General features: G+C 36.8%; 1 protein-coding gene across 2 annotated transcripts in view; it reads left to right on the forward strand.

Annotated features, from left to right (window-relative positions):
- Positions 1 to 21,481, forward strand: part of TESK2 (testis associated actin remodelling kinase 2) — a 138,699-nt gene that overhangs the window by 13,716 nt on the left and 103,502 nt on the right. For both annotated transcript variants that reach the window (XM_070245606.1, NM_001428243.1), the window contains exon 2: positions 8,349 to 8,659. In XM_070245606.1, coding sequence (XP_070101707.1) covers positions 8,438 to 8,659 — 222 coding nt within the window. In that variant the 5' untranslated portion in view covers positions 8,349 to 8,437. The remainder of the gene's footprint in view (positions 1 to 8,348; positions 8,660 to 21,481) is intronic.

A 21,481-nucleotide genomic window follows, 5' to 3' on the forward strand; every position in this document is an offset into this window, starting at 1 on the left:
TCTTGGCTACATCTTACCCACAACGAATCCTTGTTTTATTTTGAATTAATTAGGCACTTTTTATGATTATAGAAAGAAAAAAAATATGATTAGGATATTATGTTTGCATTCCTTTTTTACTCCATATATCCAGGGTATAAAAGTCCACTAAATTCTCAGAAATCTTTTTTACTCGTGTTGTGGAACTTACTACCAGCTTTGTGCACACATGATTCCGTATTTGGATGGATGTTGAAGATTTTTGGTTGCTGGCTGACACTTTGCCATGTCCTGCTACCTGTTGGTTGATAGCTGTTGAGTGCATTGCAGGATTTTATTTGTGTCTATGCTGTTATGAAGTTTCATCTACTTTGTTCTTGTTCTTTGTTCTTTGTTTTTGTGAAAGGGTAAGAAACAACAAATACTGTACATTAGAATGGAAAAGAAAGACTGATGGAGAGTTGGCGTATCTTCCCTGTCAGCTTGGCATGCAGTCTTTAGACAGTCTGTTAAAATGAATGCTAATTTTTATGTCTATAGAATGTGATTAAATGACTGAAGACCATCAACTGTATACTCTTTAATCTCTGCTGTAAAGGTAGGTTGGGGAATAGTAATAGCTTTTTGCCTAGCTAATATGCAAATCATTTTCACAGAAGTTTAGCTGTTTTTCTGGAGGACACATGTCACAGTGGGAAGTGTTTGGATTTTGAAATACTAGATTTGAATCCTGAGTCTGTCACTAGTTGTTTGAGTTTGGGCAAGTCTTTTAACCTCTCAGTGTCTTAATTTCTTCCTCTTTAATTTGGAGATGATAATACCTACCTTGCAGAATTGTCATAATGATTGGAGATAGCATATGCAAAACACTTGGTAGAATGCATGGGCCCATGGTAAATGGTGGCTGCAGTTGTTATTATTTACAGAAGCTTTTCAGATGGGAGAATGCATGTTTTAACTGGGCGTCCTAAAAAAGTTTCCTTAAAAAAAAGTTTCCTTGGGTCTCTGGAAAATGATTTGTTGAATTCCCACTTTGGAAAGATAAAATATATAGTATTGAATATAAGAAATTTAGTTCCCTAACTTTTTATTGATAGCTTTTCAAATTACTTTCCCCAATCAAAGCTTTTAATTGTACCTTCTTTGTGAAAGATTAATCAATCCCAGTATAAGTGAAAATCACCCTTTGAAAAGACAAACCTGCCTACGTAGAAAAGAAAGAAAAACAGTTTTGAACTTCCAAGTTTATAAATATTGAAACCGAGAACACAGTTACTAAAAAGTTGTTTGTACCCTTGTAAGCAACATAATTTTGGCATTTTTGAAAGACTGCTAAAGGCTGTTTCCTAGTTTAAGAACAGGACTGATTAAGCTTTTCTGACACAGTGGGTCTCAACGGGAGCGCTACTGGCATTTAGGGCAGGACAATTCTTTGTTGTGCAGGACTGTTCTGTGCATTGTACGACTTTTAGCCTCCCTGGCCCCTGCCCACTAAAATGCCAATGGTGCCCACCCCACACCCCCGCCATTGTGATAATTACTCCTCCTTGACAAGGACCTCCTTTTCCCTAAATTTTCACATGCCCCTTATTGAGAATCCCTGGGACTCTAGCTGAAATATTTTTAGTGAAGCAGATCGCAGTATCATTAGTTTTCATTTAAAAATTCCAAGTTTTTACAAGCTTAAAAATTAATTCATCTTCTTCTTCTTTTTTTTTTTTTGAGGAAGATTAGCCCTGGGCTAACTTCCTCTTTTTGCTGAGGAAGACTGGCCCTGAGCTAACATCCATGCCCATCTTCCTCTACTTTATAATGGGACGCCTACCACAGCGTGGCTTTTGCCAAGCGGTGCCATGTCCGCACCAGTATCCAACTGGTGAACCCCGGGCCGCTGAGAAGTGGAACGTGCGAACTTAACCGCTGCCCCACCGGCTGGCCCCAAAATTAATTATTCTTGATCAACAAAGTGTAGTTTCTTGAATCAAGTAGGCTCTTTAGAGCGAAACCTGCATTTTTTAAATCATATCTTTCTAGTAAATGTGAGAGTAATTGTGTCTCTGTTCCCCCCAAATTGTATACTTTAAGGGGCACTATTAGTATCAAAAGGTAGTATTCCATATATAAGACCAAGAGAGGCAATCCGGAGGCTGAAAACACCATGAAATCTCACACATTTCAAATAATATATTTTCTGATTTTAAAATGAATCATACAAACTTTTGCTGTCTTTTATGGCTAACTAAAATTTGTCAGATTAAACTGAAAGCCATTTATAGCTTGGTTGATTTCATTTAAAATGTGGTCCTTTAGTATGCTGGCTAAGGGAGCAGAAGGCATGGTTTGGAAGTTTTCCCATGCTCAGCACTTCTCAGAATGGATTAATAAGTTCTTACTCCCGTGAGGGGACTATGCTTTTTACCACTAATCTCAACTGTCTAGTAATTAGTACTACTTTAGCACGTAGTAGGAACTCTACTGTGAAATAGCAGTGTTTATCACGAGTGCTTTTATATTTTAAGTTTTTGGACTTGAATAAGTTAGGCTATCCAAAAATTCTTCCAGTGTTTTTGAGTTTTTTGCTTAAGATATAAATACTCCTTGGACTAAAAACTGTAGTGGAACTGTTGCTGAATAAAAGTTTGAGAATCTAGAGACTTGGCTTGCACAGTGGGGTGCTGTTTATTTGCCAAATTGTTTTCAGTTTTCTTGGCCCAAGCATACTGCATAGCTATTGTATTGGCAATAGACTTAAAAAAAAAAACTGTTAAATTTCTTTTTTTATTTCAAAAAATTAAATATAGAAAAGTGTGCAATATAATACCACCCATAATTAACAAATATTAGTTGACAAAAAATAACAAAATTAGCAAATATATAATTTTGCGTTGTTTGCTATGAAACAAAACACTATTGCTAGAGTCGAAATCTCCTTTGTTTCTCTTCCTTGTCTCATGTCTCTTCTTTCCCACCAAGGCAACTACTACTATGAATTTAGTGTCTATTTTTCTAATTCATGCTTTTAGACATTTACTATGACTATGTATCTTTAATGATTTTAAATTTACTTTAAATAATTGTTTTAAATAATAATAATTCAATAGGAGTTGAATGCTTACTGTTTGCCAGGCACTGGCCATTTAATCAGTAACCCTGTGGTTGTTGTAAGGATTAAATGAGTTAATACATACAAAACGTTGTCACGTAGGTATTATTTTTATTTCCATTTTATAGATGGGAAACTGGAGATATAGAGAGGTTTTAAAATGACTTGGCTAGGTTCATATAGCTACAAGTTAATGGAGCAAGGATTTGAACCCAGATTGACTCTAGAGGCTATACCTTTAATCAAGATGCTATTCCTGCATCTCTGTAATATATATTGTTTTGTATGTTTTTAGAAATAAATTTTTTATTAAAATGGTGTCATCTGTAGGAATGGTCCTGTAGTGTTTTCTTTTTTTTTTGGTAACTTCTTAAAATTTTCTTTTGAATTAAATTTTGGTGATACCACTCACTACAACTTGATTCTTTTCCTCCATTAAGTATTGCTTTTGAAATACATCCACATTACTATATAGAGTTCATTTATTGTAAGTGCTTTATATTTCATTGAAAAATAGGCTGCAATATATCTGTTGCTCCTACAGACTAACTTTGAGTTGTTTCCTTTTTGCTAGTTATTACACACAATGCTGAAATGAAATGCACATCCTTGTTCAGTGCTTATGCAAGAATTTCTATAAGCATATACCATTTTTGTTTCTTTTTTGCAGGGGAATATTTGCCCTAAGCTAACATTTGTTGCCTATCTTCCTCATTTTTTCTTCCTTTCCCTCCACCAAAGCCCCAGTACATAGTTGTGTATGGCTGTAAGTTCTTCTGGTTCTTCTGTGTGAGCTGCTGCCATAGCATGGCTACTGACAGACAGTGGTGTGCTTTCATGCCTGGGAACTGAACCTGGGTCACTGAAATGGAGTGTGCTGAACTTTAACCATTAGGCCATCAGAATTGGCTCAGCATATACCTTTTTAAAAATACTTTTTCCCTTTTTTGAAAAGTGCTGTGAGCCAAGATACAAAGTTATTTTTTCAAAATAAATACCAAAAGTTTCACTCTGTTGTGCTATTGTGAAACTTGTAACAGAATCCAGCCATACTAGCTCAGTTGCAATTAGTTATTCCTTACTTCCTCTCACCTAGCTGAGAATGGAAAACCTGACCTGGTGAGCTGCAATGAGCGATTGCGTGTGTGTGTCTTCTAAACCTTAGCATAGAGAATAGAATCTGCCACCCCTAGGGAACCCTTGCATTGTGGAGGTTAACAGTGTATTTCATTAAAAATGAAATATATCTGAAAAAAGTGAAAAAGTCAGTAGATGGCAAGCCTATTAACTTGTTCGGTTAGTTTAGCAGGCAACTATGTTTTATATATTCAATTTTAACTTTAATGTTTCCTGTGTTATTTTTCTACAGTTGTTTCTTTTTCATTCTTTTCTATCTCTGAACAAATTACAATCACCCTGGCCTTCCTCTGTACTCAAGTACTGGTCCTCTTTTCTGTGCGTATAACTAGCTTAACTCTTCACAACTCTTATAGTGGAAAAACGCTGAGTAAAGTAATAATGAAATGGAAGAAGCTTGAACTTTCGTGCTGGATAGACCTGGGTTCCAATTCTGGTTTTACCAGCTGTGTATCCTTAGGCAAGTTACTTAACCTCCTGAGCCTACGTTTCTTTTCCTGTAAAATGGGGATCACACATACTTTGGTGGTATGTTTTGAGGATTAAATGAAAAAATTTTTGTAAAATACTTGTTTTTTTTTTTTTTTTTTTAAAGCTATATTAATATGGGCACAGATGTTAGCTCAGGGCCAATCTTCCTCAGCAAAAAGATAATCCTCCCTGCTGTACAGATCCCTGCTGTAGAGGATCTTCAACTGTTAGTGTACATAAGAATCACTGGGGAGCTTAGTAAAATTTCCAGGCCTCACTCCAAGAGATTCTGATTTAGTAGGTCAAGGTTGAGACTCAAGAATCTGGGTTTTAAACGTGCTCCTTGTGTAACTTTGAAGCAGATGATCAACAGATACACTTTTAGAAATGCACTACCCTTGGTTCCAAGTCTAGCTTTCCTAGTAAGTAGCTTATAAGTACTGGCAAATCATTTCTACTTTCTGAGCCTTACGTTTCCTCGAATATAAAATGAATGACTGAACTTTACGGTCTCTACTGGCTGTAAAATTAAAACAGTTTTGGTCTTGTAATCCTAAATTTTGATCTGGTGGTCTGTTGCCACTTTTTGGCAGAGGTCCAATAGAGGTGCTTAGATGTTTTATTCTTTGGGAGCTCAGATTATTCTTCCTTCTGTGAAGATTCTGGTGAAACTAGCTTAAGCAAAAATAGTTTACTTTAAAGATGCAGGGATATCTCATGGAACCTTAAGCCAGGATGCAGTTAGGTGTCGGGAATCAGGGTCTAGAGCACATTAGGAAAGTTAACAAATTCTCTCTGTCTCTTTTTTCTTTGCAAATGGGCCTCAATTCCTTGGCTTTTTTGCCTTCTTTGTGGTAGAAAATGGCCACAGTCAATAGCTCCTGAGTTTACATGGCTTTCATTTTATTTTTTTATTGTATAAGTTTTAGGTGTACAGCTTTATAATTCTACTTCTGAATACACTACAAAATCATCACCACCACAAGTCTAGTTACTATCCATCACCATACAGTTGACCCCCTTTGCTCATTTTGCCCACCCCTCAACCCCCTTCCCCTCTGATAACCACTAGTCTGTTCTCTGTATCTGTGGGGTTGTTTTTGTTTGCTCATTGTTTTGTGTTTTTAGATTCCATGTATGAGTGAGATATGGTATTTGACTTTCTCCATCTGACTTGTTTTACTTAGCATAATACCCTCAAGTTCCATCTATGTTGTCACAAATGGCCAGATTTCATTCTTTTTTTCTGGCTAAGTAGCATTCCATTGTATATATATATATACACCACATCTTCTTTATCCATTCATCCACTGATGGACACTTAGGTTGTTTCCATATCTTGGCTGTTGTAAATAATTCTGCAGTGAACATAGGTGCATGTATCTTTTCGAATGTGTTTTTATGTTCTTTGGATAGATACCCAGAAGTGGAATTGCCAGGTTGTATGGTAGTTCTACAGTCGTGTGTCACTTAACGATGGGGATACATTCTGAGAAATGCATCATTAGGTAATTTCATCATTGTGCAAACATTATAGAGTATAGTTACATGAACCTAGATGGTATAGTCTATGGTATACCTAGGTTATATGGCTGTGTGGTACTAATGGGATTTGGGATTACTAATGGGTACTTATGGGATTACCATCATTGACTAAAACATTTTATGTAGTACATGACTGTATTTTTAATTTTTTGAGGAACTTCCATACTGTTTTCCATAGTGGCTGTACCAATTTACATTCTCACCAACACTTGTTATTTCTTGTCTTTTCGATAATAGTCATTGTGACATATCTAAGGTGATATCTCATTGTGGCTCTGATTTGCACCTGCCTGATGATTAGTGATGTTGAGCATCTTTTCATGTGTTTGTTGTCCATCTGTATGTCTTCTTTGGGAAAATGTCTATTTAGCTCCCCTGCCCATTTCTTTTTTTTTTTTTTTAAGATTTTATTTTTTCCTTTTTCTCCCCAAAGCCCCCCTGTACATAGTTGTATGTTCTTCGTTGTGGGTCCTTCTAGTTGTGGCATGTGGGACGCTGCCTCAGCGTGGCTTGATGAGTAGTGCCATGTCCGCACCCAGGATTCGAACCAATGAAACACTGGGCCGCCTGCAGCAGAGCGCGTGAACTTAACCACTTGGCCACGGGGCCAGCCCCTCTGCCCATTTCTTGATTGGGTTTTTTTTTTTTTTACATATTGAGTTGTATTGTTCTTTATATGTTTTGGATATTAACCCTTTATTGGATATATCATTTGCAAATATCTTCTCTCATTCAGTAGGTTCCCTTTTCATTGTGTTGATGGTTTCCTTTGCTGTACAGAAGCTTTTTAGTTTGATGTAATCCCATTTGTTTATTTGTGCTTTTGTTGCCCTTGTACGTGGCTTGCATTTTAGAAAGCAGCAGATGGAGGCTGGGATATCTTAATTTCAATGCCAAATGCTAGGAAAGGAACTGTGAATTGGTCCTTATTGGGTAGAGTGGTACCAACTTCTGTCTATGGCTAGGGAGGGAGGGTCATATTTTAAGAACGGCTTTGGGGAGCCCTGCCTCTCTTCTCCATAATTGGAGGTGGTGTAGGTATTCCTGGCTAGATATTCACCACATTTATGAAAGCATCTCACTATTTGAAGAGTCACAGTATTGCATTTTGCATAGGACCCTTACAGTCAATTCTCATGGAAAAAAGTAGAAGTAGGGAGAGACAGGCAAAAGAAAAAGTGGGCTTGTGTTTCTTCTTAGTCATGTACCAGATGGTGTAGAGCCTTTTACATTTGCTTTTGCTGGACTGTGCTGTTTAAGCAATGAGTTTTTTTTTTAAAGGTTGGCACCTGAGCTAACAACTGTTGCCAATCTTTTTTTTTCTCCCCAAATCTCCCCAGTATATAGTTTTATGTAATTTTTAGTTGTGGGTCCTTCTAGTTGTGTCATGTGGGACGCTGACTCAGCATGGCCTGATGAGTGGTGCCATGTCCACACCCAGGATCCGACCCCGTGAAACCCTGGGCCACTGAAGCAGAGCACGTGAACTTAACCATTCGACCACGGGGCCGGCTCTAACAATGAGTTTTTAACTTGCTTTTGGATATAGTTTTCCTCTTTTAAAATTATATAATTTTATAGTATAAAATCTTTGTCATCTTTGTTTTATATATTTGGGATTAATAAATTTTCAACAGAAGAGAAAATTATGTGAGGCTGTGGAGGACATTGGTAGGAGCACAGGCTTTTGAATCGGAGTCTTGCATTTTAATTTTATCTCTGCCACTTAGTGACTGTATGATTACTTCTCTGTGAAATGAACATAATAACACTTATATCATGGATTATTTGAGAATCAGATGACATCACATGTGTATGGCTCTTATATAAAGTTTCCTAAATAGTAGGTGCTCAATGAATAATAGATATTATCATTATTTTGTTTTTAGAATGTACTCGATAATCTTCATTATAATCTACTCATGTTAAAGACTATCTACATCTTAGGCTTTAAATATATCAGTATTTTTTGAAGATAAAGGTATAAAGTGTTTTTTACATCTGAAAACAGGAGCTAGAATGTGAAAGAGGAGATATTTTTACGTTAATAGTTCATTGGTTTGCATGAATTTATTCATTAATGGTTTTAATATCTTTTTGATCTCTTGTTTAGTGTCAAACCGGAAGAGAAGTAGACGTCAACAAAACTTTATTATGCGTGGAGTTCCTTCTTAAGAGAAGAAAAAAGTGATTATTGAGACTATGGATCGGAGCAAACGGAATTCAATTGCAGGATTTCCTCCACGTGTGGAGCGTCTGGAAGATTTTGAAGGAGGTGGCGGAGGGGATGGGAACATGACCCAGGTGGGAAGGGTTTGGCCTTCTTCATATCGAGCTCTTATAAGTGCCTTTTCCAGACTGACGCGTTTAGATGACTTCACCTGTGAAAAAATAGGGTCTGGCTTCTTCTCTGAAGTGTTCAAGGTGAGTGATGCCTCAGCTTTTCTCACACTGTTTTGTTGATAGTCAGCTTCACTGCAGAGTTGATAGTTGTGTTTAATTAGGAGATAGGCTTTGCCTAGTCAGGGTGCTGTGGATCACGAGCAGTGTTCTAAACCCTCTTGTCAAGCTCTTTATGAACTTGTAAGATATTTTATGTCTTTTAATTATAAAAATAATATGTGCTCATCAAAAATCCAAATAATGTAAGTCTTTTCCATTCCCCCTGCCTCTCTCTCTCTATAATATATATAATTATATATAAAAAGTTTATATAATATATATAAATATATATAAAATATATATTATATATATATATAAATCTCCACACAATATATATATAAAATCTCCAATAATGACCTCTATTAACAATTTGGTATGTATACTTCTGGACCCTTTTCTGTACTTATGCAGTCATACATTGCTTAATGATAGGGATATATTTTGAGAAATGCGTTGTTAGGTGATTTTGTTGTGTGAACATCATAGCGTGTACTTACACAAACGTGGGTGTGTAGGCTACTACACACCTAGGCTGTGTGGTACTAATCTTAGGAGTCCACTGTCATATATGCGGTCTGTTGTTGACCAAAACATTGTTATGTGGCACGTGACTTAGATATATTATACACACACATCATATATACATATGTAACCATTTATACATACATATAAAAAGATATATATACTCACACATATAGTTTTTGTTTGCTTTTTTAATAAAATTGAGCCCTTAATACTCTCAAGCTATCGTGTTTCCCTAGTTCATTTACTCCCCAAGAGGATTATTTATCTTTTCTTCTCTCATCAAACTCCCAGTACTTCTCTCTGGTCCTCACTCTCAGTGACAAGTGTGCTTCCTAATTCGCTTAGAAAATTGAAGCAAGCAGAAGAGAACTTCCACAGCCTCTCATATCACCACAAATGGCTACTAACCCACATCTTTACCCACTTACTGGGCTTTTATATAGGTCATTATGGGTGAACTACCCATGTGCCAATCTAAGCTGTGTTTCCATTTGTATTGTATATCCTCTTTCATTTGCCTACTTAAAGACATTACCTAGGAAGTCTCCCCTCTGTTTCCTGTATCATATTTCACTCTGTTAAATTATCTCTATCAGCATGTAAACATTTTGTTATTTCTCACACCTTAAAAATATCTTTAGAGGGGGGGCTGGCCCCGTGGCCGAGTGGTTAAGTTCGCGCGCTCCGCTGCAGGCGGCCCAGTGTTTCGTTAGTTCGAATCCTGGGCGCGGACATGGCACTGCTCATCAGACCACGCTGAGGCGGCGTCCCACATGCCACAACTAGAAGGACCCACAACGAAGAATACACAACTATGTACCGGGGGGGGCTTTGGGGAGAAAAAGGAAAAAATAAAATCTTTAAAAAAAAAAAAAATATCTTTAGGGGGAAAAAAACCTCATTTTGACCCTGTCATTTCCTGTAGCTATATTCCGTCATGCCTTATTCTTTTTGGACCAAAACTTCCCCTTAGAGTTGTCTCCGCTCACCGTTTCCAGTTCCTTTCCTCTTATTCTCTCTCAAAAAATTTTTTTTTCATCATGGTAAAATATACCTAACAGAAATTTACCATTTTAACTATATTTAAGGATACAGTTCAGTGGCATTAAGTACGTTTACATTGTTGTGTAACCATCATCATTATCCATTTCCAGAACTTTTTCATCATCCTAAACAGAAACTTTGTACCCATTAAACTTTTTAAGGAACCATCATACTATTTTCCACAGAGGCTGCACCATTTTACATTCCCACCAGCAATGTACAGGAGTTCCAGTTTCTCCACATTCTCAACAACACTTGATATTTTTCATTTTTTAAAAAATACTAGCAATCTTAGTGAGTGTGAGGTGGTGTCTCATTGTGATTTTGATTTGCATTTCTCTAAAATGGCTAATGATACTGAGCATATTTTCATGTGCTTATTATAAGCCTTTTGTGTATTTTCTTTGGAGCAATGTCTATTCAAGTCCTTTGCCCATTTTTGAATTGGATTGGCTTTGTATATAAGGAATATTTATATATCCCTTATCAGATATATGATTTAAAAATATTTTCTCCTGTAGGTTGTCTTTTCACTCTCTTGATGGTGTCCTTTGATGCGCACAAAATTTTAATTCTGAGTCCTATTTATCTATTTTTTCTTTTGTTGCCTCTGCAGTTGGTATAATAGCCAAGAAATCATTGCCAAATCCAATATCATGAATATTTTCCCCAATGTTTTCTTCTAAGAGTTTTATAGTTTTACCTTTTACATTTAGATCTTTGATCCATATAAGTTAATTTTTGTATATGGTGTAAGGTAAAGGTCTAACTTCATTCGTTTGCATGTGGATATCCATTTTTCCCAGCACCATTTGTTAAGAAAATATGTTCTTTCCCTATTGAATGGTCTTGGCACCTTGTCGAAAATTGGTTGACCATATGTGCTAGGGTTGATAACTCGTTTTAATTTGTATCAGCTCTGATTATTCATGAAGTCCTTTTATGTTTATATTAAGTCCATTTATATAATTTGTTTATATTTTTATTTGTCTTTTTATTATGTTAAATTTTTAAAAGTTGTTTATATATCCTGATAATTCTTTTTCTTTCTTTTTTTGTGAGGAAGATTGGCCATGAGCTAACAACTGTTGCCAGTCTTCCTCTTTTTGCTTGAGGAAGATTGCCACTGAGCTAACATCTGTGCCAGGCTTCCTCTATTTTATGTGGAATGCTGCCACAGCATGGCTTGACGAGCAGTGCTAGGTGCATGCCCAGGATCTGAACCTGCAAATCTTGGGCCACTGAAGTGGAGCATGTGAACTTTACTACTACCACACCAGGCCGCCCCTGTGGTAGTAATTCTTTTTTTGTTTTTTTTTTTGAGGAAGATTAGCCCTGAGCTAACTACTGCCAATCCTCCTCTTTTTGCTGAGGAAGACTGGCCCTGAGCTAACATCCATGCCCATCCTCCTCCACCCTATACATGGGATGCCTATCACAGCATGGCTTTTTGCCAAGCGGTGCCATGTCCGCACCTGGGATCTGAACTGGTGAACCCTGGGCCGCCAAGAAGTGGAATGTGCAAACTTAATCACTGTGCCACTGGGCCGGCCCTGGTAGTAATTCCTTTTTTTTTTTTCCCCCGAGGAAGATTAGCCCTGAGCTAACATCTTTTTTTTTTTTCTGAGGAAGTCTTCTGAGGAAGACTGGCCCTGAGCTAACATCCATGCCCATCTTTCTCTACTTTATATGTGGGACGCCTACCACAGCATGGCTTTTTTGCCAAGCGGTGCCATGTCCGCACTCGGGATCCGAACAGGTGAACCCCGGGCCGTCGAAGCAGAACATGCGCACTTAACCGCTGTGCTACCGGGCTGGCCCCATGAAGTAGTCTTTTTTTTTTTTTAAAGATTTTATTTTTTTCCTTTTTCTCCCCAAAGCCCCCCAGTACACAGCTGCACATTCTTCGTTGTGGGTCCTTCTAGTTGTGGCATGTGGGACGCTGCCTCAGCGTGGTTTGATGAGCAGTGCCATGTCCGCGCCCAGGATTCGAACCAACGAAACACTGGGCCGCCTGCAGCGGAGCGCGCGAACTTAACCACTCGGCCACGGGGCCAGCCCCCCATGAAGTAGTCTTTTAATTGGTATATTTAGACCATTGATATTTAAGATGATTATTGATATAGTTGGATTACTATCTACCATATTTGTTACCATTTTCTATTTTTGCCCTTTTTCTTTGTTCCTATTTCTATCTTCCACACTTTTTCTGCCTTTTCTCATTGTATTTTTATTGAGGTCCCATTGGTTTATAACATTATATAAGTTCCAGGTGTACCTCATTATATTTTGACTTCTGTATGGACTGCATCTTATTCACCACCAAAAGTCTAGTTGCCGTCTGTCACTGTACACATGTACCCCTTCACCACTTTGGCCCTCTCCTCATCCCCTTCCCGTCTGGTAACCACCAGTCTGTTCCCCATATCTGTGTGTTTGTTTATCTTCCACATATGAGTGAAGTCATACTCACTCGCGAGCGAGCATGTTGTATGAGTGAAGTAATATTCTTTCTCTGACTTATTTTGCTTAGCATAATACTCTCAAGGTCCATCTGTGTGATCACAAATGGCAAGATTTTGTCTTTTCTTTATGGCTGAATAAGATTCCATTGTTGATGTGTGTGTGTGTGTATATATATATATATATACACACACACACACATACTACATAATTCTTTATCCATTCATCCATTGATGGGCACGTGGGTTGGTTCCAAGTTTTTTTTTTTAATTGCGGTAACATTGGTTTATAACATTATATACATTTCAGGAGTACATCATTATATTTTGATTTCTGTATAGATTACATCATGTTCACCACCCAAAGACTGCCATCTGTCACCATACACATGTGCCCAGTCACCCCTTACACTTTCCTCCCTCCCCGCTTCCCCTCTGGCAAGCACCAATCTAATCTCTGTATCTGTGTGTTTGTTTGTTGTTGTTTTTGTCTTCTACTTATGAGTGAGATCATACAGTATTTGACTTTCTCCCTCTGACTTACTTCGCTTAGCGTAATACCCTCAAGGTCCATCCATATTGTCACAAATTGCAAGATTTTGTCTTTTTTTATGGCTGAGTAGTATTCCATCGTGTATATATACCACATCTTTTTCATCCATTCGTCCCTTGGTGGGCACTTAGGTTGTTTCCAAGTCTTGGCTATTGTGAATAATGCTGCAGTGAACATAGGGGTGCATATATCTTTATGCATTCGTGTTTTCATGTTCTTTGGATAAATACCCAGCAGTAGAATAGCTGGATCATATGGTAGATGTATTAATTTTTTTGAGGAATTTCCATGCTGTTTTGCATAGTGGCTGCACCAGTTTGCACTCATGCAGCATACAGCCGTGTATGAGAGTTCCCTTTTCTCCATCCTCTCCAACACTTGTTATTGCTTGTTTTGTTCATTATAGCCATTCTAATGGACATGAGGTGATATCTCATTGTCATTTGATTTGCATTTCCCTAATAATTAGTGATGTTGAACATCTCTTCATGTGCCTTTTGGCCATCTGTACACCTTCTTTGGAAAAATGTCTGTTCAGAACTTTTGTCCACTTTTTAGTTGGGTCGTTAGTTTTCTTGTCATTGAAATGTATAAGTTCTTTATATATTTTGGATATTAACCCCTTATCAAATATATGGTTTGCAAATATCTTCTCCCAGTCTTTGGCTTGTCCTTTCATTCTTTTGACACTTTTACTTTTTGTTTTGTTGATGGTTTCCTTTGTTGTGCAGAAGCTTTTTAGTTTGATGTATTCCCATTTGTTTGTTTTCCTTGCCTGATCAGGCATGATATTTGAAATTATGCTGCTAAGACCCATGTCGAAGAGCATACTGCCTATGTTTTCTTCTATAAGTTTTATGGTTTCAGGTCTTACATTCAAGTCTTTAATCCGTGTTGACTTGATTTTTGTGTATGGTATAAGATAATGGTCTACTTTTATTCTTTTGCATGTGGCTGTCCAGTTTTCCCAGCACCATTTACTGATGAGACTTTCCTTTCTCCATTGTATGTTCTTGGTTCCCTTGTCAAAAATTAGCCATCCATAGATGTGTAGGTGTATTTCTGGGCTCTCGATTCTGTTCCATTGATCTGTGTGTCTGTTTTTGTGCCAGTATCTTGCTGTTTTGATTACTATAGCTTTGTAGTATATTTTGAAATCAGGGAGTGTGATACCTTCATCTTTGTTCTTTTTTCTCAGGATTCCTTTGGCTATTTGGGGTCTTTTGTTGTTCCATATAAAGTTTAGGATTCTTTGTCCTATTTTTGTGAAAAATGACTTTGGAACTTTGATAGGGATTGCATTGAATCTGTAGATTGCTTTAGGAAGTATAGACATTTTAACTATGTTAATTCTTCCAATCCAAGAGCATGGAATATCTTTCCATTTCTTTGTGACTTCTTCAGTTTCTTTCAATAATGTTTTATAGTTTTCAGTGTACAAGTCTTTCACCTCTTTGGTTATATTTATTCCTAGGTATTTTATTGTTTTTCTTGCAATTGTATATGGGATTGTATTCTTAATTTCTCTTTTTGCTACTTTGTTGTTAGTGTATAGAAATGCAACTGATTTTTGTATGTTGATTTTTGTATTCTGCAGCTTTACTGTATTCATTTATTATGTCTAAAAGCTTTTTGGTGGATTCTTTAGGGTTTTCTACATATAAAATCATGTCATCTGCTCATAGTGACAGTTTCACTTCTTCCTTTCCAATTTGGATCCCTTTTGTTTCTTTTTCTTGCCTGATTGCTCTGGCTAGGACTTCCAATACTATGTTAAATAAGAGTGGTAAAAATAGGTATCCTTGTCTGATCCCTGTTCTTAAAGGGATAACTTTCAGTTTTTCTCTGTTAAGTATGATACTAGCTGTGGGTTTGTCATATATGGCCTTTATTATATTGAGGTATTTTTCTTCTCTACCCATTTTATTCAGAGTTTTTATCATAAGTGGATGCTGTATCTTGTCAAATGCTTTCCATCTACTGAGAGGATCATGTGATTTTTATTTTTCATTTTGTTAATGTAGTGTATCATGTTGATTGATTTGCAGACGTTGAAACATCACTGTATCCCTGGAATAAATCATGGTGTATGATCTTTTTAATGTATTGTTGTATTTGATTTGCTAGTGTTTTGTTCAAGATTTTTGCATTGATGTTCATCAACAATATTGGCCTATAATTTTCTTTCTTTTTTTTTGAGGAAGATTAGCCCTGAAGTAACATCCACTGCCAGTCCTCCTCTTTTTACTGAGGAAGATTGGCCCTGAGTTAGTATCTGTGCCCATCTTCCTCTATTTTATATGTAGGATACCTGCCACAGAATAGCTTGATGAGAGGTGTGTAGGTTTGCACCCATGATCCGAACCTATGAACCCCGGGCCACTGAAGTGGAGTGTGCAGACTTAACTGCTACACCCCCAGGCCGGCCCCTGTAGTTTTCTTTTTTTGTATTGTCCTCATCTGGTTTTTGTATCAGGGTAATGTTGACCTTGTTGAAGGAGTTAGGAAGCCTCCCCTCCTCTGCAATTTTTTTTGAAGTTTGAGAAGGATAGGTATTAAGTCTTCTTTGAATGTTTGGTAGAATTCACCAGGGAAGCCATCTCGTCCTAGACTTTTATTGTTTGGGAAGTTTTTGATTACTGTTTTGATCTCCTTACTGGCGATTAGTCTATTCAAATTCTCTTTGTTCTTGGTTCAGTTTTCAAAAGTTGTGTGATTCTAAGAATTTATCCATTTCTTCTTGGTTATCCAATTTGTTGGTGTATAGTTTTTCATAGTATTCTCTTATAATCATTTATATTTCTGTGGTATCCTTTGTAATTTCTCTTCATTTCTGGCTTTATTTATTTGAACCTTCTCTCTTTTTTCCTTAGTGAGTCTGGCTACGGGTTTGTCAGTTTTTTTTATCTTGCTTTTTGTCAATTTAATTAAGCATTTTATATAATTCCATTTTCTCTTCTTTCTTAGCACATCAGTTATACTTCTTCTTTTTTCCCCCCTGAGGGAAATTAGCCTTGAGCTAACATCTGCTGCCACTCCTCCTCTTTTTGGTGAGGAAGACTGGCTCTGAGCTAACATCCATGCCCATCTTCCTCTATTTTATGTGGGATGCCTACCACAGCATGGCCTGACAAGCGGTGCATAGGTCTGCACCTGGGATCTCAACTGGTGAACCCTGGGCCACCGAAGCGGAATATAGGAACTTAACCACTGTGCCACTGGGCTGGCCCCAGTTATACTTCTTTATTTACTTTATTTATTTATTTATTATTAATTAATTTATTTACTTTATTTACTTTATTCGGTGGTTACTCTAGAGTTTGCAGTATACCTTTACAACTAATCCAAGTCACTTTCAAATAATACTATACCACTTCACAGGTAGTATAAGTACCTTATAATAACAAAATATTCCTAATTATTCCCTCTTGTCCCTTGTAGCATTGCTGTCATTCGTCTTACTTATACCTCATTTAAACTTAAGCATATATAAGCATGCACACACATATAAGCATACATAATTGAATACATTGTTACTGTTATTTTGAACAAACTGTGATCTGTTGCTCAATTAAGATCTGATGCTTCTTCATTTATTCATTCTGTAATGCTCTTCCTGTCTTTATGTAGGTCTGAGTTTTTGGCCTGTTATCATTTTCCTCTCTGAAGAACTTCTTTTAATGTTTCTTGCTTGGCAAGTATCCTGGCAACAGATCCTCTCAATTTCTGTTGTGTGATAAAGTCTTTATTTCTCCTTCACTTTTGAAGGATAATTTTACAGAGTACAGAATTCTAGGTTGATGGTTTTTTCTTTCAACATTTTAAATACTTCTTTCTCTCTCTTGCTTGCATAGTTCATGAGAAGTTGGATGTAGTTCTTATCTTTGTTCCTCTATAGGTAAGGTGTTGTTTTCCTCTGGCTTCTTTCAGGATTTTTTCTTTATCTTTGATCTTCTGAAGGTTGACTATGATAGGCGTAGGTTTTTTTGGCAGTCCTCCTGCTTGGTGTTCTCTGAGCTTCCTAGATCTGTGGTTTAGTGTCTGACATTAATTTGGGGAAATTCTCAGTCATTATTGCTTCAAATATTGTTTCTGTTCCTTTCTCTCTTTCTTCTCTTGGTATTCCCTTTTTGCGTATGTTACATCTTTTGTATCTGTCCCATGGTTCCTGGATATTCTTTTCCTTTTCTCAATCTTTTTTTCTCTTTGCTCTTGAGTTTGGAAGTTTCTATTGTCATATCCTCAAGCTCAGAGATTCTTCTTCAGCTGCTCATTCTAATGAGCCTATCAAAGGCATTCTTTTTATTTATTTTGTTTTTTATCTCTAGCATTTCCTTTTGATTCTCTCTTAGAATTTCTTTCTCTGTGTTTACATTATCTGTGTGTTCTTGCATCTTGTCTACTTTTTCCATTAAAGCCCTTAGCTTATCAATTATAGTTTTTAAAAATTCTCACTCTGATAATTCCAGCATTCTTCCCATATCTGACTCTGGTTCTGATGCTTGTTCAGTCTCTTCAAACTGTGTTTTTTGTCTTTTAGTATGAAGTGTAATTTTTTTGTTGGAAGGTAGACGTGATGTACTGGGTATAAGGATCTGTAAAAGGCCTTTAGTAATGTAGTGGTAAGGTGTGTATGTGTGTGAAAGAATTCTATAGTCCTATGAGGAGGTCTCAGTCTTTTGGTGAGCCTGTGCCCTTGGACTGTGAACTTCATCAGTGCTTCTCTTTTTTTTTACCTCCTTAGACGGGGTAGGATGGCTAGAGTAGGCAAGAGTTTGGGTAATTCCCTTCCCTTACATGGAAGGCTAGAGCTGGTTGGAGTTGGGTGTTTCCCTCCCCTCAAGTAGGTTAGGCTCTGATAAAACCCCAATAGGTTAGCATCTGGTAAATAGTTTCTCCTGAGGGCATGCTTTAAGAACAGAATCCTCTGGTATATTTCAAAATGGTTCCTTTTCCCTCCTGTGGCCAGAAGCTAGAGGAGATTTTTCTCCAGTCTTCACTGTGAGAACCGGGTAGAGCTGCTGGAGGTAAAACTCACAGAAATGTTGGGGGACCCCTATGACTGGATCCCCCTGGAGTTTTTAACTCTCCAAGTTGTCCATACTGAGCCTCCAGCAATTTGTCAATTACAGTTCAGGTTTTCCTACCCCAGCAGTGGCTCCTCCAGAGGTTTCTGCTCATCAGTTTCTGCTCTGGTAAGTTTTGGTTCTCTGTGTCTGCGTGTCTGTCTCTTCAGTTTTGGGGGCAGTGGTTTGCCCTGTGACCTCACTCTTCTGAGGGATATAAAAAGAGTTGTTGATTTTTCATTTTGTTCAGGTTTTTACTTATAGGATGTAGTGGTGACTTCCATGCTTCTTGCATATGGGACTAGAAACCATAAATCAAAATTAATTTTTAAGAATGGACTGTGCTGGTGCTGGCCCAGTGGTATAGTGGTTAAGTTCATGTGCTCCACTTTGGTGGCCTGGGGTTTGCAGGTTTGGATCCTTGGCATGGACCTATGCACCACTCATCAAGTCATGCAGTGGCGGTGTCCCATGTACAAAATAGAGGAAGATTGCCACAGATGTTAGCTCAGCGACAGTCTTCCTCAAGCAAAAAGAGAAAGATCGGTAACAGATGTTAGCTCAGGGTCAATCTGCCTCACCAAAAAAAAAAAAAAAAGTGGGAGTAGGAAAGGTCTTTCTAACTATGACTCAGAATTCAAAAGCCATAGAAATTATTTTGATAATTTCACCCACCCCAAAATTACTAACTAATTTCTGCACGACGAAAAAATCATAAGAAAAGTCAAAAGAAAGAACAAACTGGGGGGAAAATGTCTTCCATTTCATGAACAAAGTATTAGTCTCCTAATATATAGTGCCTAGAAATCAGTAGAAAAACCAATACTCAGTAGGAAAGCTGAGCTAGGTTATAAACAGAATGCTTTCAAGCAAGGAAACATAAATGTCTGTCAAATATACAAAAAGATGCCCAACCTCCCAAAAAATGAGCAATGTAAATTAAGATACAACAGATGCCATTTTAACCATCATGTATCAAAACCCCAAAAGTCTGATAATACATTATTTTGGTGAGGCTGTGGGAAAATAGGTGCTTTCATATATTAGTGGTGGGAAAGTCAAGTGGTCAATCTCTATAGTGGGAGGAGGGTGCAATTCGGAAATAGCTATCAAAATTACAAATGTATATTTTCTTTGATCTAGCTAGCAATTCCACTTTTGGAGATTATCCTCCAGATATGCTGAAGGTGAGGAAGATTGTCACTGAGCTGACTTGACGTCTGTGCTAATCGTCCTCTATTTTACATGGGATGCTGCAACAGTGTGGCTTGAGTGGTGCTAGGTCCACGCCCTGGATCTGAACCTGTGAACCCCAGGCCGCTGAAGTAGAGCGTCTAAACTTAACCACTTGCCACTGGGCCAGCCCCCAGAATTCTATTCTTATTTCAGTTTTCCCCAGCGTTTATTTTCTAATATGTGCATTTAAACTTTAAGGTTTCCTGTTGATTTGTCCATATCACAGGCTTTTATGTGTTCTCATCATTGCTAAATGTAATTTGGTTTGATTCCCTTTTTAATCTAAGAATTATATAAAAGAAAGTAGAAAGTTTTAAAATTTCTACATGGTGAGTTTTTCTGGTAATTGTTTGATAGTTAATTTCTAATTCTAGTGTATCATGATCAGAGAAAATGGCCTATATGATGTCTGCCTTTTGGAGTATATTTAGATGTTGTTTTGGCTTAACATATGGTCATATTTTTGAATGCTGCAAATGTGTTTGAAACAAATATGAATTCTTTGTTTTGTTTCTTTGCTTAAAGTTCTACATATCTCTATTAGATCAAGCTTTTGTATTGTATTATTCAGATGTTCTATGGCCTTACTTATTTTGGTCTAATTGATGTATTTCTTAGGAAAAGTTCTATTAATATTTCCTAATGTGTTTATAGATTTCTCCTTATGTTTCTCTCAGTATGTTGTTTGTTTCAAAGCTATCTTGTGAGGTAGATGTTAATAGAAGCTCATGATTATTATTGGCTTGTACACTATAGATGGATTGTCTATTTTGTAAATATTGGTTGTCTATTTTTGTCCCATTTTATGCTTTTAGCTTTAATTTCTATTTTACCTTATGGCAATATCACATACCTTCTTCCTTGTATGCATTTGTGTATTGTTTTGGTTAGTATTTTCCCAGTATATCTTTTTTCATCTCTATTTTTATTCTATCTGTTATAGTACATTTTTTATGTGTGTCTTATGAAAGTTTTATATTAAAATTTTTTTGATCCAAAGTTAAATTTGCCCGTAAAGAGACAGAGATTGTAACCTGTTTACATTTGTTATGATTGCTTCTATCTTTATGTTGAATAAACTCTTAAATGGTAATTTAATGAGGACAGAATTTAGGACAACGGTTATTTTCTTTAGCCTTTTGAAAATACTCTTCCTTTTTTTCACTGACCACTATTCTTGCCGATAAGTTAATTCTTAGTCTAGTTGTTATTCCTTTTAGTTAGTCAGTCTTTTCTTTCTGGTAATTAGAATCATCTTTTTTTTTGTTCAGTAGTTTCACTGTGCTTGTCTAGGAGTGTATTTAATTACAGTTTATTCTGCTCAGGACGTGGTATACTCCTTCAGTTTAAGAACTGATGTTTGTCTTCAATTTTCGAAAATTCTTGGGGATCATCTTTTCAAATTCTGCTTTTTTCTCTCATCTCTTAAGGTACTATTACATACATATTGGATTGTCTTGTGCTATCTTTCATGTCTCTTAATTTCTCTTTTATATTTTTCATTTTCTTGCCTTTCTGTGTTACTTTTTTTGGAAGGGGGTGATTCTCAGCTTATTTTTCTACTTACCTAATTTTCATTTGGGTCTACTCTTGTTGAACCATGCATTGAGGTTTTTTATTTCAATTCCTGTGTTTTTCTTTTCTAGACTTTCTATTTGTTTTTCTTAAATGTGCTTCTCTTTTGTTTTCAAATATTCTATTTTTGCTTTTCTTAGAACATCTAGTTTTGTTTAATTTCACTTGAGTTTATTTTTAAAATCACATGGTACAAACTCAAAAGGTATAAAGATTATTCAGTGAAAAATATCTACCTTCTTCTGCCCCCTAGTTTTCCTCCCTGGAAAATAAATATTTATCTTACTAATCTGTGAGACTCCTTTATATCTGTCCTATGAATTGTAGATATTTTCCAAGCTTG

Source organism: Equus caballus, chromosome 2 (genome assembly GCF_041296265.1).
Source record: "Equus caballus isolate H_3958 breed thoroughbred chromosome 2, TB-T2T, whole genome shotgun sequence".
Classification (NCBI taxonomy): Eukaryota; Metazoa; Chordata; class Mammalia; order Perissodactyla; family Equidae; genus Equus; species Equus caballus.